The sequence below is a fragment of the Mesoplodon bidens genome, assembly GCF_964165515.1.
Source record: "Mesoplodon bidens genome assembly, chromosome: 13".
NCBI lineage: Eukaryota > Metazoa > Chordata > Mammalia > Artiodactyla > Ziphiidae > Mesoplodon > Mesoplodon bidens.
The window spans coordinates 40,579,688-40,593,584 of record NC_138169.1 but is presented as its reverse complement, the minus strand read 5'-3'; the positions used below and the strand labels follow the sequence as shown (position 1 = coordinate 40,593,584).

The 13,897-nt window shown below is 45.2% G+C and overlaps 1 protein-coding gene across 4 annotated transcripts in view; it reads right to left on the bottom strand.

Moving 5' to 3' along the window:
• LAMA3 (laminin subunit alpha 3) overlaps positions 1–13,897 on the bottom strand; it is a 252,215-nt gene that overhangs the window by 134,588 nt on the left and 103,730 nt on the right. For 2 of the 4 annotated variants that reach the window (XM_081251700.1, XM_081251701.1), the window contains exons 13-18: positions 6,914–6,960; positions 5,877–5,976; positions 5,136–5,188; positions 4,819–4,924; positions 3,973–4,072; positions 532–688 (exon numbers count right to left, since the gene is read on the bottom strand). In XM_081251700.1, coding sequence (XP_081107826.1) covers positions 532–688; positions 3,973–4,072; positions 4,819–4,924; positions 5,136–5,188; positions 5,877–5,976; positions 6,914–6,960 — 563 coding nt within the window. Of the gene's footprint in view, positions 1–531; positions 689–3,972; positions 4,073–4,818; positions 4,925–5,135; positions 5,189–5,876; positions 5,977–6,913; positions 6,961–9,930; positions 13,264–13,897 lie in introns of those variants that run through there. The other 2 variants (XM_081251703.1, XM_081251702.1) reach the window with 2 other exon arrangements.

Genomic DNA, 13,897 nt, shown 5'->3' with positions numbered 1-13,897 from the left:
TAAGCTGTGACAAAGTGAAAGAGCGGCATGGACATATATACACTACCAAACGTAAGGTAGATAGCTAGTGGGAAGCAGCCGCATAGCACAGGGAGATCAGCTCGGTGCTTTGTGACCGCCTGGAGGGGTGGGATAGGGAGGGTGGGAGGGAGACGCAAAAGGGAGGGGATATGGAAACATATGTATATGTATAACTGATTAAATTTGTTATAAAGCAAAAAATTAAAAAAATTAAAAAAATTAAAAAAATTAAAATAAAAAATTTCAAAAAAAAAAAGATAAGCACCATCTTTCTTTAATCCCTTCATTTTCTGATTTGGTGACCAAATTAAAGCAACAACAAGCTGTGAAATCGATATATATGCTTATCAGTTAAAATCCAACCTTACCCAGCACCCCATCTACCCTCTCAAGAACAAGAGTCCTGGAATCAGTTTTGAGAGAGTTCACCTTTTGGGGGTCTTGCTGAGAGGGCTGTGGGCAAGTGTATGGGCTGCTCTACCCGGAGGCTGCTTCCTCCTGGCTGCTCACCTGTACCGAGGTCATCTGAGCATACCCTCTCCAGCTGAACTCAGGAAACTCCAGGGGATCAAATCCAAACCGAAGCGCTCTTCCGTTGGGTGTAGTGCCATCTTCAATCTCATACCTCATATGATGCAAATCCGGGAAATAGTAGTTGTTTTCAGGTCTTTTATAAATAAAATGTAAATGTGGATACAGAAAGTGAGGTTCGTTGATAATCTGGATATCCTTTAATCCCAATAGCTATCAGTGAGAGAACTCCCACCAAACTGACAGAGCACATTAAATAAGGACAAATTGGCGGGGGGGGGGCTGCTTTTTCTCTAAATTATTGCTTTCACTCATGTAAACATTCACAGAAAACACCCATCACTACTCGTTCCAAGCAGTCAAATGAGAAAAGCATTTAGAACAGCCCATAGTGGTAGCACCCTTTAAAATGTTTTAAATGGTTGCCAACGATTTAGCAAAAAGTCAAATTGGGCTATTTACCATAAATTCGTTCATTTATACTCATATTCACTGATTACACAAATATTAGTATCTTTGCCAGGCACTGTTGCTAAGCACTGCAGATATAATAGTGAACACGACATAAAATACGTCGTATGCCAAGTTTACAAATTAGATACATTTTCTCTACATATACATATATATTTTGATCATTAGAATGACTTTTCTATGTCTTGTTTTCTCTTAAACTATACGCCTATAAATGGATTCCTTTCAAGAGTCTGGTAATGGTGGTCACAGAGAGGGATCAAAAATATTCTAATGCTTGTGTGACATTTTATATTCAAACTACTTGAAGTTCTTCAAAATGGCACATTTTGACAATCCAGTCCCAAGCTAATAGCTGTTAGTGGATTTAAAGCCATAAAGACCAATTAGTCAAGGGAAATAAAAGGGCATGCTCCTATATTGCAAGTAGAATTAGGAGTGCTTACAATTTATGAAGGTAATTTATGAATGTAATTTATGGAGGTAATTTATGAAGATCCCTAAAAATGTTCATTCCCATTGACATAGAAATTCTACTTCAGGGAATATATTCTAAAGAATGCTTTCTATAGGGTCAAAAATTAACATAGGGCTTGCCTGGTGGCACAGTGGTTAAGAATCTGCCTGCCAATGCAGGGGACTTGGGTTCGAGCCCTGGTCTGGGAAGATCCCACATGCCATGGAGCAACTAAGCCAGCGTCCCACAACTACTGAGCCCACATGCCTAGAGCCCATGCTCCACTACAAGAGAAGCCACCGCAATGAGAAGCCCACGCACTGCAACGAAGACAACAGCAACTAGAGACAAGTCCATGCGCAGCAAAGAAGAGCCAACACAGCCAAAAAAAAAAAAAAAAAAAAATTAGCATAAAAGAACGTCTACAACAGTGAAAACTTGGAAACAAAATATATGTACAATTATGAAATAAAGAAATTATTAAATATTATATAACCATTAAATATTTTGAACACTACTTAATTACAATGGAAAATGTTCATGATATGTGAAAAAATTGATATAAATTATATGATAAAATACAATACTAATTTTTATTCATAGAAAAAGCCTAGAAAATATACAAAATATATTAAAAGCGGTTATCTCTGGGCAGCGGAATGAAGATTTTCCTTTGCCTTTTTACTTTTAGGTACTTATTAAAATTTTACAATGTAACACATATTACATTATCACAAAAACTATTTAGAAAATAAGGTGAATGTGAATGCTTTCTAAACTTGTAAGAAAAACTAAAAATACACAAATAATACTGTAAACAAACATTTGGAGGAATTTAGGACAAAAAGACGCAAGATTTATCTTGCATCTGGAAAAAGGTGCTGTGACATCCATGTTGTTGGTGTGCTATCCTTTTATGTCATTTATCATTTACTACTAAATCAAAGGGTAATCTAAATTCCATATATATATGTATTGACTGTAATGTCAATATTTTGGCCTCAGGGTGGGTAATTTATTCTGACGCATTATTTCAACCCCCAAATTAGCCAATCACCTACATAGTTGGAAGGAGAAAAAACTCATGCTGATTAAGTAGGGGGAAAGCTCACTTTACCAACAGGAAGGCGGGAAGAGGTAAAATATGGATGGAAAATGTTTCTGAGCCAATTTATGAAGTTCCTCTGGTCTATGGTGAACCTTGCTCGTCTGCAGGAAAACAAAACTACAGAAGTGCCTTTCTTCACATACATTTTACTATGAGGCCCCTTTTACTGTCATTTAGAAACAATGGAAGAAAGGACAGCTGAGCTGCTCTGATCCTGAGAATTCAAATGTTGGAAACATCGAGGAAAAGGAGAGACGCGTCATTCTAAGTACTGGGTTGGCCAGAAAGTTCGTTTGGGTTTTTCTGTAAGATGTTACAGAAAAACATGAACGAACTTTTTGGCCAACCCAATACACATGGTTCGCCTTGATTACATTAAAGATCTCTTTATTAACCTGTTGACAATGCAGAAGTAGTGAAGGTACTTGAGATTTAGAAGTTGCATTTCACAAGAGTTTCGGTGTATGATTAAAAGTCAGAGGGCTGGGCTTCCCTGGTGGCGCAGTGGTTGAGAGTCCGCCTGCCGAAGCAGGGAACACAGGTTCGTGCCCCAGTTTGGGAAAATCCCACATGCTGCGGAGCAACTAAGCCTGTGCGCCACAACTACAGAGCCTGCGCTCTAGAGCCCACGAGCCACAACTACTGAATCCCCTGCTCCTAGAGCCCGTGCTCTGCAACAAGAGAAGCCACCACAGTGAGAAGCCCGCGCACCGCAACGAAGACCCAACGCAGCCAAAAATAAATAAAATAAATTTTTTTTAAAAGTCAGAATATTAAAAATTTTCTTCCTTCCACTATTGGACAATTATGGATGGATCATGGTTTCATATAAATATAGAAACTGCTAAACAGGCAGGACAGAGGCAGCGTGCTCCATACCTGCTATAGCCTCTCTGGGACCTCAGCCTCCGCTTGGCTCCCTTGCTCCTTCCGTTCGTTTTGATTTGCTTCTGCATGAGATGAGGGACTTCCTCCCACTTCTAAAGTTGTCTTAACCCCCAGTCCCACAGTCACGGATCCCATGGGAGAAGCAGGAGCTGCATCTGCTGGGCTCCTCCAGGCTGTGACTTCCACGTGGAGGTTCAGCTGTGGGAACCCACCTCATGCATCCAGCCTAAGTCTCGCTCACCTGGCTTTTTGCACCTCTGGGAACTTTCCAGTGAGGCCACTCTGTGATCTACAAAGTGGAACCATTTTTAGGGCAACTTTACCTCCTGTTTTAATTGGCCTCACTGACAAGTGTCCAGATTGCAAACGACAGTACAGCTTCACTGGCCCTCTTACCTTGGGACCGCTTCTCTCTCCCCCAGAACTGTCGGCACAGACAGGACTCTGAGAGAGGCTTCACGACGTCAGTATGGAGGGGACCTCCGTGAAGACTCACCGCTGGCAGGTCTTCCCTATGATGTGCTCTCGGCACCGGCAGACTCCAGAGGGTCCGCTGCACACAGGGGTGACAGCTCCACCAATGTCACACTGACACCCTGAGAGTCGGGAAACAGCAGTGGTCACCCATCAAAGCATCTCCACGCTGGAGGCTTCCCCTCCCTCTACGAGAAGTGGACATCAGGAAGCCCAGGGTTGCAGGGTTGCGCCTTCTTTCCCTTGCCACACCTTACATCTGGCAGGTGTTTGAAATACGTAGGAACCTCCCAAAGTAAGACAGCAAGTCCCCCCAAGAGTCCACCTGAAAGTTGGAGGTGCACTTGTAGACCAGTTCCAACACTGTTGTCCCACGTAAGGCGACAGCAGCCCAGGAGCTAAACACGAGTTCACAGCATGTGGTGCTACTGTAAACAGTGGGTGCTAAGGAGAGGCTGCTCGAGAGACACCAGAGTAGCCGTGTGGGGCTCCTGCAACTTCATTATTTAACACAATATTATCACACAATATTATTGTGTGAGCTTTTTTAATATTTCAAAACTTATCTTTAAAATCTCTAAGTCTTGATGTTATTTACATCTCCCCTATGGCTCCCCCGCATCCCAATTATGATTTTTTATAATTAAACCCACAGTGTGCTGGTAGAAGAAAAGTGGAAGCAGCCCTGTTTGCAATTTATTTCTAGTTTTAAGGGAATGTTTGGTCAATTTCCCTGGACAGATCTTTTCAGTCCCATCCCATCAGAAAGTCTGCAAGAAGACAGTGAACTCAGAAGCAAGGTTACTCTGCCAGTCTTTGTCCATCTTTTGTCCTTTTGCCTTACTCAGGACCCCCTGGAAGGATTTACCTTGACACCCAAAGTAACTGCTCTTTTCCAAAGCAAAATATCCATCTTCGCATGTGTCACAGGAATCACCACCGACGTGGGACTTACAGTGACAGTCACCATCTAACTGCAGAACAATGAGAGGATGACAAAATTTGGTGAGATTACAGAATTTGCTAATCTTCAAGATTTCAAACTGGCTCATTGTGTCATATGAAGCAGGGTAGCTGGGATCTGAAAACTTCCATGAAGATGGCACTAACACCCTCCTGCAGAAACCCCACAATTAACTGCTAGTATATTCTACCGGCATCCCAGGAAAAATAGGCCCACATTACCTGCCCGCACTCTCCAATTCCGCTCACGGTTCCCGCCACATGGCACTGGCATTCTGGGAAGATAAGAGAGCATCCTTGGACCAAGGTTACAAAAAGGGCTCTGGGAACAGGACACACCAGCAATACTACAATCACTTTCTAGCATGCTTCAGCAGAACTCCACTTTGCACCAGTCAGACCTAAAACTGAATTGCTTTCTGGGGTCAGCAGAACCCAGCAGCCAGATCAATACCATCTACCTACAAGGAGTACTGGTTTGTTCATGAGCGCTCATAAAACACAAAAGCTGCAACATCATGGGATTTTTAACTGATTCTTATGTCAAGGTCATTATCGATATGCTTACATGAAAATATACCCTATTAAAAGATATTCACTCCACTTAGCTGTCTTAAGCTTGGTGTTTCCAAGTTCCTATACTGGCTTCAATCTAAGCATAAAATGAAAATACAATTAAACCGGGAAGTGTGGATTATAAAAACAAGGCAGAAAAACCATTTATCAAGCAGCTGCCTTCTCAAACATGATACATATGGAAACAGGATATAAATCCCTTGCTGAGATTTTGAAAATGACAGAAGTTCTGCCAAAAGTGGGGGAAAAAAATCAAGACATTTACACAGAATTTCAAACAAACTGAACAGATTAAATCAATAGCTGTTTTGTGAGTTTAGTCATTGAGGTAAAGAAAATCAAGAGGAAGTTACAATATAGTAAAATATTGTTCATAGGAAACCTCACCTGAACATCCACTGGGGTTTTCTTTGGCCAGATTCCAATATAATGGTTTGCAGATGCTACAAGTAGGACTTTCAACATGAAGCTTGCATCGGCAATGCCCCTTTAAAAGAAAATCAAACTAATGCTTGACATCTCAGAATTAAGAGGTTTCCAAACAAGTGTTCTGAACAAAGCTTGTCACAGAAATATATTTTGGTCACGAAATGTAAACTAAGTGTATCCAGGCGGAATAAAAGTACTAGGTTGATTTCAACAGTCTGCTAATTGATTTTGTTTTATTATTTATTTATTTGTTACACACATAAGCCATATACGTGGTTAAAGCAAAATTGGAAAATTCAGAAAAAGAAAAAAAATTTTAATGACTCATTTATAACACTGTCATCATTTGTTGATTCTGTTACAGCATGGACTATAAATCTTAACGGAAAATATCTGAATATTTAACATGCTGAGAGCTAGTAGAAAATTGTTTATCTGCAAGTGTGTCTATAATATGCCAGAGTCACTGCCTTGCTTAAACATCGTGAAGCCCCATAGTGAAAAGGCAAAATGTCTCTCCCCTTTCCCTCCAGGGCCTGGAGTTCCAGCTTCTCCAAGCTCTGAGGCCAAGAAGACATAATTTCTAAAGTGCTTAGAAAATGAATCAGAATGCCATGGTATTGTGCTTGGAGTAATAGCAAATAAATTGCAATTACTTTGTACACAGCTTAATTAAATGTGTACTGGCCTCTGATTTCCTTAATTTTAATTATGTATGGCAGGCTTATGTGCAGGTTTCCAGGGTGGCAACGCCCTCAGAGTAACGCTAGGACTCTACAATTCAAAGTTTAAATAAACCGTATTCTTTTGTTTTGGGCAGAAAATCACAATATCACATATGCACTTTGAAAAAGAGCAATGGTCTCTTCAAACTCTTTGGCCTCAGGTCTTACTTTAATTTACTTTTAATTTCAGGAAGCTCCCAAATGTGTCGGTCTCAAATAAGTATCAGAACAATAGTTAGAATCGCAACCCTTTTACAATCCTCTACTTACCAAACTGGAGTCCAGGGTTCCGGCTGGGTCACAGACACTGCTGGAGCCTGTATATGATTTAGAAGTGGTGTAAATGTCTGGGGTTTTAATGTTTGTTTGTCCCTTTGTTTTGATGTTTTGAGGGTTTTTTTGTTTTGTTTTGTTTTGGGTTTTTAAGTTTTACTTGTTTTTAAAACTGGTGCATCTACATTTGTATTTTTTGATAGATGGGTGGCAAGGACTTTGCATGTAATTCAGAAAAAGACACCTTGAACAGTCTTCATGGTCCTTAATCCCCAAATCACCCCTTTGGCCACTGAACAACTCTCTTCCCTGCCTACTACTAAAAGTTCACTTCCAACTGGTAACAAAGGAGACTGGGTAAAGGAGTCTAGAATTTTGAACATCGTTAGGGTTATCCAGAAGAGGGCAGTATTGTACCAAGAGATTTTTTAATTGTCCAATTAGATGTCACAGAATTTGTAAGAATATTTTTTAGTTACTCAAGACAATTCTTTAACTATCACAGCCCCCTTGTCCTCCACTTGTGTTAAAATTATTTCTAAAATTAATTAATTTGCTTTCTTGCCTTAGTCAATATAGTATTATAAACCCAATGTAATAATCTCTTTTCAACAAGTTAGGGTCTTGCAGTGTCTCAGCATTACTATCACACTGCATTAAAAATGAAGAGGGAACTCCCTGGTGGTCCAGTGGTTAGGACTCGGCACTGTCACTGCCGAGGGCCTGGGCTCAATCCCTGGTCGGGGAACTAATATCCCACAAGCTGTGAGGCCAAAAAAATAAATAAATAAATAATAAAAATGAAGAGAGTTTGGGTAAGCCTGCTCTGAGCCTTTTTCAAATAATTTAAATAAACCCATAATATGATCTTGTTTTCTTACATGTTACTCCCTAGACTTTTTGCCTTTATTGTCTCCTCTCTTTGTTTCAACTTCCCCCTTGATGATATTCTCTCTGTCTCTTCCATTTTTTTCTTTTTACAAATTTATTTATTTATTTTTGGCTGAGTTAGGTCTTCGTTCCTGCACGTGGGTTTTCTCTAGTTGCGGCAAGTGGGGTCTACTCTTCGTTGTGGTGTGCGGGCTTCTCACTGCGGTGGCTTCTCTTGTTGCGAAGCACGGCCTCTAGGCGTGCGGGTTTCAGTAGTTGTGGCTCACAGGCTCTAGAGCGCAGGCTCAGCAGTTGTGGCGCACGGGCTTAGTTGCTCCGTGGCATGTGGGATCTTCCCTGACCAGGGCTCGAACCCCTGTCCCCTGCATCGGCAGGCAGATTCTTAACCACTGCGCCACCAGGGAAGCCCTCTGTCTCTTCCTTTTTTGATGCTCCTGAATTCTTCTGTAACAAGCCAACACAACCTTCCAGCTCCTTGTTGCTTTCCAACCTGGCCCCGCCCAGCCCTTGGCTCCTCCTCAAGCTGCCCAGCAGCCCATCCAGCTCCAGGGAACTTGTCCTGGCCGACCAGCCCCTCTGCCCACTGCTTAGCACTTCATTCCACTCCCGACCCCGGGGAGGTGAGGACACCCAGCATGGGACAGCCTCCCTCTCCAGGGACCTCCAGGCCTTCTCCAAAGTGAGCAGTCCCCTCTGACTGCTGGCTACTGTTGCCACCGGCAAGAAAGCCTGGTCTCTTGAGGATTCTGGTCAGCGAGGTTCTGGGGAATCAAGCTGGAGCTGCAGCCCTGTCTTCAGATGGTCCCGCGTGCCAGGCTCCAAGCGCCATCAGGAGCAGGAAGGGGTGTGAGAAAACCAGTCTCCTGACGCAAAGTCTGGGTCAGCCTTTCACAAACACCCGCTTCTCAACAGAGAAAGGGTCTCTGAAAGCAGCAGTCAGGAGCTACTTGCCACTGGGGGCTGCACACTCCAGGGGCACAAGGAGATTCCTGGGCATCTTTTTTTTTTTTTTTTTGTGGTACGCGGGCCTCTCACTGTTGTGGCCTCTCCCATTGCAGAGCACAGGCTCCGGACGTGCAGGCTCAGCGGCCATGGCTCACGGGCCTAGCTGCTCCGCGGCATGTGGGATCTTTCCGGACCGAGGAAGAACCCACGGGGCACGAACCCACGTCCCCTGCATCGGCAGGCGGACTCTCAACCACTGCGCCACCAGGGAAGCCCATCCTGGGCTTCTTTGGTCTGTGCCCTGAGTCACCGAACCTGGCACACTCTCATCTCTCGTCTCATTGCAGGCATGAGGACCAACCCAGGACGGTGTTTCAATCCTTGGCTCACTCTTTCCAAACTGAATGGACTCTGGTCCACCCCACTCCCCGGCCCCTCACACCTGGGCTGATGTGGGATGACACCATCCCCCAGGAGGCCAGTAGCAGGCAAGAGAGGGGAGCAGAACCCCAGCAAATCCCTGCTCTGCCTGTCTGCAGGGGGACCTGTTAGAACACCTGCAGGAAATTACGGAACGGACATATCGGTGCCGCCACCCAGGACCAGAGAGAAGCCACTTTGCCTTGGGAAGGGGGACAAGATTGCTCAGCTTAGCTAAAAGGGGTCACCTCTGCCACACTGCTACACAGAGAATTTACTTGCAAATCAAGAAACACAAATTTATGGGGACTTCCCTGGTGGCGCAGTGGTTAAGCCTCCACGCTCCCAGTGCAGGGGGCCAGGGTTAGACCTCTGGTCAGGGAACTAGATCCCACATGCATGCCACAACTAAGAGTTCATATGCCACAACTAAGGAGCCCGCAAGCCACAACTAAGACCCAGTGCAACCAAATAAATATTAAAAAAAAAAGAAAAAGAAAAGAAGAAACACAAATTTATAGCACATGAAATAATTTTTTAAATTTTAGGAATAAGTCATTTTTAGATTTCTTTTAAGATGTATAACTGGTATACCCATTTTCAATGGACTCAAACTGGGGAGGAACCAGGCAGATTAGGGTCAAAAGTGTAGCAGTGACCAGTGGTGGGTCTACAGGGGTCTGCAGGCCTCTTTGGGATGCTGCCCGCACATACTTTAGAGAGGAACCCGCCCTCCGGCATTCTGATGTCTTCCCTACCTTGGCAGTGGGGGAAATCAGAGGCGTCTGGGAGACGCCTGTCACACCATTGTCCTGTGATCCCCAGCTGACACTCGCACTGTCCAGTCACTGGGCTGCACAGCGTCTGGGAGGAGCCAAGGGCTGAACACTGGCAGGCTGGATGAAAAGACCTCAGTAAGACCCAGGGCAGGGGGGCACAGGACCCGGATAAGAGTATGGAGGCGGGGCCAGAAAGACCCAAATGCAAGTTCCAGCTCCACCTCTTATCAGACATGGAACTTGAAACAAGTCGCTCAATTGCTCTAAGCCTCAGTTTCCCCTTTCTTAAATGGGAATAATATTAGCATCTACTTGACAAGATTGTTGCCAGGATTAGATAAAGATAATACTTGAAAGAGCTGGGTCCAATGCCTGTCTCATACTGAGCAATCAATAAATGCTGTTTTTTTTCTGTTGTTAATTTCGTACTGACCAAGACTGGCTGGTTGTGGATGAGGATTTGGGGGATGCTTCTTGCACTCAGTAACGGTGCTCATCAGAGGAAGACGCAGGGAACAGCTGACTGGGGATGTGAGTCAATGGAGAGGCCACATTAATTCTACATCCCACTGGGGATCAAATGCAAACCATTCCAGCCCAGATTGGCCTACACTGATCCCCTCCTTTTTCCCCTCTCCTCATACTTAGTTTCTCAAGGTGAGGTGTAACTGAATAATCACGAAAAAAGTGATGCAGGCAGGGTTGGGAATGGACAGGAAAAGCATCCCAGGTTCCCTTCTTCCCCCTCAAGCAGGTGACTAAACACGCGTGGATGGAGAGAAGAGATTCTGGACATTCCCCTCTCTGCTCCTTCCTACTGGGTCAGGTTCCTACCGGTCCCTGCAGCTAACCTCCCACAAGGTGGCAGTTACTCAGCTTCACTCAGCACTCACTCTGCGAGGACCAGCTTCTGGGGAAGAGGAGAGCGGTGGAAACGGCCCACTATTTCCTGAGCTGGAGGGTTTCACACCTTAAGAACTGGAAGGGACTGGAGAGGTTATCTCGTTGAATTCCAGGGTTACATAGTGAAGTTCAGAAGTTCAGTGACATGTCTGTCCAAGGTCACCGAATGAGCCTGTAGCAAAGGGCTTCAGTCTCCGGGGCAGACGCATCCAGATTCAAGTAACAGCTCTGCCACTGAACAGCTGTGTGATCACGGGCACGTTGCTTAGCCTCTCCAAGCCTCAGGTTCCTCTTCTAGAAACGAGCTGATGACAGTACCCACCCCATGAGGTCACTAGAGAATCAGCAGCCACAGACAAGAAGGGCGGCGTGCGCAGCGCTTGCTCAGGGAGCATTCACTCCTGCTAACATTACTAACGTGACCATCCGAGTCCCCCAGTGCTCGGGATGTGCTCTGTACACCATCCCATGATGCATTAATGGGAACCAGTGGATTAGTGTTCCTGACTTCCAAATTTATATTCGGTGTATGCAGTAAAACAAAACAAAACAAAACAAAAAAACCCCCACTTAACTATATATATATACACACACACACGACCTTGTTTGCGAGGTTTCAAAATTTCCACACTTGCTGAGGCCTTGGGAAAGAAAAGATGAGATAAAGTGCCAGTTCCAGTGATTTCTTTACAGGCATCCTTAGGATCTGTAAAGGCCCACGTCGTTAAGCCTTGAAGCACAGAGCTCCCACAGGGACGAGACCATGCCATTTTCATTCTCTTTGACAGCACTTGGCCCAGGCCCGTAAGCGGTGAGTTACCCTGATAGCGCTTTTCTGTGATAATAACAGTGGTAGCGTTTACCCGAGTTGTCACTAGAATCACCAAATAAACTCACTGCTGGAAGGGAATTTGGCTCGTTTTCTCATTTACAAGTTACCTGGGACTTCAACGGGCTATGTGACTTGTTCTGAGAGGCCCAGTTAGGAAGTGGCAGGCCTAGGAGCGTTTACCATCCTTCCACCCTCCTATTTTACATGTATCCATCCAGCAGACCTTGATTGAAGCCCTATTGTGTTCTACGGCCCCATGACCAGGTGTCAGGGTGGAGGCAAATATGAGAAACACACATTCCCTGACCACATCGAGCTAGAACTCCAGGAGAGGGGCTAGAGCATGACTGACATGGTGCCGAGAAACTAAACATAAGACAGAGGAAGAAACGGGCCGAGTGCCACTCAACCAGCTCTTGGCAGGCAGCAGGACAAGGACTCAGCTCTTCTGCCGTCTAGGTCAGCATTCCTTCATGGCCCCATGTTCCCCGCAGGCCTGTCTGCAGAGATCAAGTCCCTCCCCAGGGTCAGATTACTGAGGAAACGTTCTTGGGCTTTGTGATGGTTAATGTTTTCATGTCAGCTAGGCTATAGGGCTCAGATGTTTGCACACCACCAGTCTAGATGGTGCTGTAAAGGCGTTTTGTTAGACGTGACAAACATTTAAATCAGCTGACCTTGAGTAAAGCAGGTTACTCTCCACGAAGTGGGTGGGCCTCATCCCATCAGTTGCAGACATTAACGAGAAAAGCGGGAGGTCCCAGAGGAAGAAGAAATTCCGCCTCCAGAAGGCCTGTGGGCTCCAGCTGGGGCATCAGCTCCTTCCTAGTCTCCAGCCTGCTGCCCTGCAGACTTTAGCCTTGTCAGCCCCCACAATCTGGGAGCTGAGTCCTTAAAATAAATCTATCTATCTGTCCCCACATCTATCTATATATACAGACACATATCCTGTGGGTTCTGTTCCTCTGGAGAACCCTAACACAGGTTCTTTCTGCTATTCTTCCTTTAAGGAAAGTGAAGGCAGAGAGGACCCACTCGTGCAGGCAGTCAGGGTAGCAGCAGCAGGATCCTGGAGCACAGAGGTGGCAGCTCCAGCCAGCATCACGTGGGTGACACCGACCCTGACTCCCAGGGCCAAAGGGGTTGTCCAGGCAGCCTCAGGAGACGCAGTTACACCCCAGAAGTGAAAACAAAGATGCAGCCTTAAACGCAGGTACATTATTTTAAGTCCTGAATTCCTCAATCTGGCATCACAGTTCGCATTTCAATCCAACTATCAGCGAAAGTTGCCAGATCCCAAACCCGAACCCCAACATTGGCAGCCTTTTCTCACTCTTGGAAATACTGCACGTCTTTGTGAATGTTTTAATTCTGCTCTTTGTTCTGAGCCAGATCCTTCGGAGTTTCTGGAGTATTTTCTTCTCGTCTGCTCCTCACTGTGCTTTTGCTTTAAGACACTTTTATTCTCAAAGAGTATTAAAGGAAAAAAAAAAGATAATAAAGGTCCAGGGAATCAGGGAGCTTGTCTGCTGTGCTCCCCCCACATCTTCCAGCATCAAGCACAGTCCTGGTCCCTAGTACATGCCTAACAGGTGTCTGTTAAGGGATAAGAGCTATTGAAATGCTCTTCCACGTCCAGCCCTGTAGTTCTCCTGATGTGCGTTCTCTCCTTGACTCTTGCAGCGCTGCTGTGAGAGGCACTGCTCTGAGGGAGGCCAGCTTCTTCCCCTGCCGGGAATAAGCTCAGAGAGTGAGACGACAGTACGAGACAACACAGAAATGGCAAAAGGGACACAGAACCCCTTACTGTTTCAGGGGTGCTCTCGCCGCGCGTGACTGTAGAGCTTTTCCCTCTGTTGGAAAAGCAGGCTGGTGCCTTCTTTGGCGCTCTTGACTCAGAGCCGCAAAACCAACGTTTCAGTTCCACGATACCTAGCACCCTCCACTTCTCTGGCTAACTGGGCTGAGAGCAGATCAGAGCTACAGAAAATCCCAAGGCTTCTTGCAATCACCTCAATGTTCTCCTAGATACACCTTGAATTACAAAGCAAAGGGCCAGTTCAAAGCAAAATTGCACAGAACTTGGCCCAGGCCTATGGATTTTGTTTTCCCCCTTGGAAAGGCCGGGAGGGCTCTCCCGGGAGCATCTCAGGTCAGAAACGTTCCCCTGCGGTGCCTTCTGCCATCTGCCGGTGCATTTGGCCTCTTCCT